Source organism: Buceros rhinoceros, unplaced genomic scaffold (genome assembly GCF_000710305.1).
Source record: "Buceros rhinoceros silvestris isolate BGI_N320 unplaced genomic scaffold, ASM71030v1 scaffold18360, whole genome shotgun sequence".
In the NCBI taxonomy this organism is placed as follows: Eukaryota; Metazoa; Chordata; class Aves; order Bucerotiformes; family Bucerotidae; genus Buceros; species Buceros rhinoceros.
The window spans coordinates 3,488-5,149 of record NW_010391505.1 but is presented as its reverse complement, the minus strand read 5'-3'; the positions used below and the strand labels follow the sequence as shown (position 1 = coordinate 5,149).

The 1,662-nt window shown below is 42.1% G+C and overlaps 1 protein-coding gene across 1 annotated transcript in view; it reads right to left on the bottom strand.

The window, feature by feature from the left end:
- Positions 1 to 973: 973 nt before the first annotated feature.
- CDKAL1 (CDK5 regulatory subunit associated protein 1-like 1) overlaps positions 974 to 1,662 on the bottom strand; it is a 1,668-nt gene continuing 979 nt past the window's right edge. The window contains exon 2 of the mRNA XM_010142077.1: positions 974 to 1,115. Coding sequence (XP_010140379.1) covers positions 974 to 1,115 — 142 coding nt within the window. The remainder of the gene's footprint in view (positions 1,116 to 1,662) is intronic.

Below are 1,662 nucleotides of genomic sequence, written 5' to 3'. Positions count from 1 at the left end.
GTTCAGCACTTGAATAATTCAGTACCTAGTTTCTACTTAGATAAATACAGAGAAATCAACTGCAGAAAAGGAAAATGAGATGTTAACTGTTCAACGATATCAGGAGACGTTCAAGGAAAGAAATGAGCGTTTAGTGACATCAGGTATAAAATGCTTCTAGCAAAATGCCAGGAAAGTCAACTTGGCGGTCTCTCAGTACAAGTAGGACACCAGTTTAAATGCAAGACAGACCAGCATTGGAATTAATGAATAAAATTTAAATTTTTATTTTGACTACTTATAAGACACCCGAAATTATTTCAGGTAATAATTCTCCGTTACAGCATTACATCAGTCTGTGTTCTCAGCTTTCTACAGCTTTTCTTTCAACACGTTTAAAGTTGAGGAGATGAAATGTGGCCAGCACAACCCTAAGTTTGGAGTTTTTGTTTAGGGCTGGGGAGGCAGAGCAAAATGACAGTGAGTATTCTGAAGTATTTGGAAGGAAAAAAGAAACAGCATTTTCAACTCTTTCAAATGTACAAGATACAACCCTGTATCATCCCTCCTCCATCATACTGATGGTCCCTCCCAACACACAGAATCATTTCACCTCTGCTCCAGCAGCAAACACACACATCACTAAGTGACAACTTAGTTCCTTCCTCTCTGCCACTTGAGTTCCACCAATTACAACAGACAACCAGCCAGCTTCTGCCTAAGAACTAGTATCTTCCCCTTTCATTCTTATGAGAACTTTTCCATTAAGTTTAGCAAGCAAAATGCCCTCAAAAGGCACCACATGACGCCTACCAGACAGCTGCCCTGTCAGGAACACCTAACCGTTCCAAAAGCACGTGCCCAGTAATGCTTCTGCTTAATGCCAGGAAAACACTTTACCTTTGAATCAGAAAGGGGGATTTAAAAAGTGTAATTAAGGTTAAAAACATTTGATGGCATCTTGACAGCTCTGAATACTCACCACCCGAAAAATTCAATTATCCAACTTCCTTATACTGTTACCTGTAATTTTGTAGCCATATGCAGCCAGCTGTCCAGCCATGTATTCACCGTCTGAATTATTGTGAGAACATCCCCAGGTACGGATCCAGATTTTCTGAACACCAGGAATAATGCTGTAAAGTCAAAATTAATGGAAAAGGCATGTTAAAAGTTTTCCCTTTAAGACCACTGATCAGACTCAATTAATTATAATCCTCCAAATATGAAACACAAACAGTAACCACTCCAAAACAGCTAGGGAGAAACACCATCATTATGCGATTGTAGTGAGTATCAGGTCTGGCTGGGATAGAGTGAACCTTCTCCACAGCAACCCCTATGGTGCTGTTTCATGACTAAAAAGCATTGCTAACACACCTAATGTTTTAGCTACGGGTGAACAGTGCTTGCACAGCATCAACACTTTCTGTCTCCCTACGCTCCGCCCCACCCCAAGCAGGCTGGAGCTGGACAACAGGTTGGGAGGGAACACGAACACAACAGCTGGCCTAAACTGACCCAAAAGGATAAAGCAAACCAGATGACATCACACTCAGCAATAAGAACAGGAGGTTTGGTCTTTCCAACCCAGCCATTGTTCTGAGACTGGCCAGGCATCAGTCTGCTCGTGGACAGTGGTGAGTGACTGCTCATGAACCACCTGGGCTCATTCCCTACTCT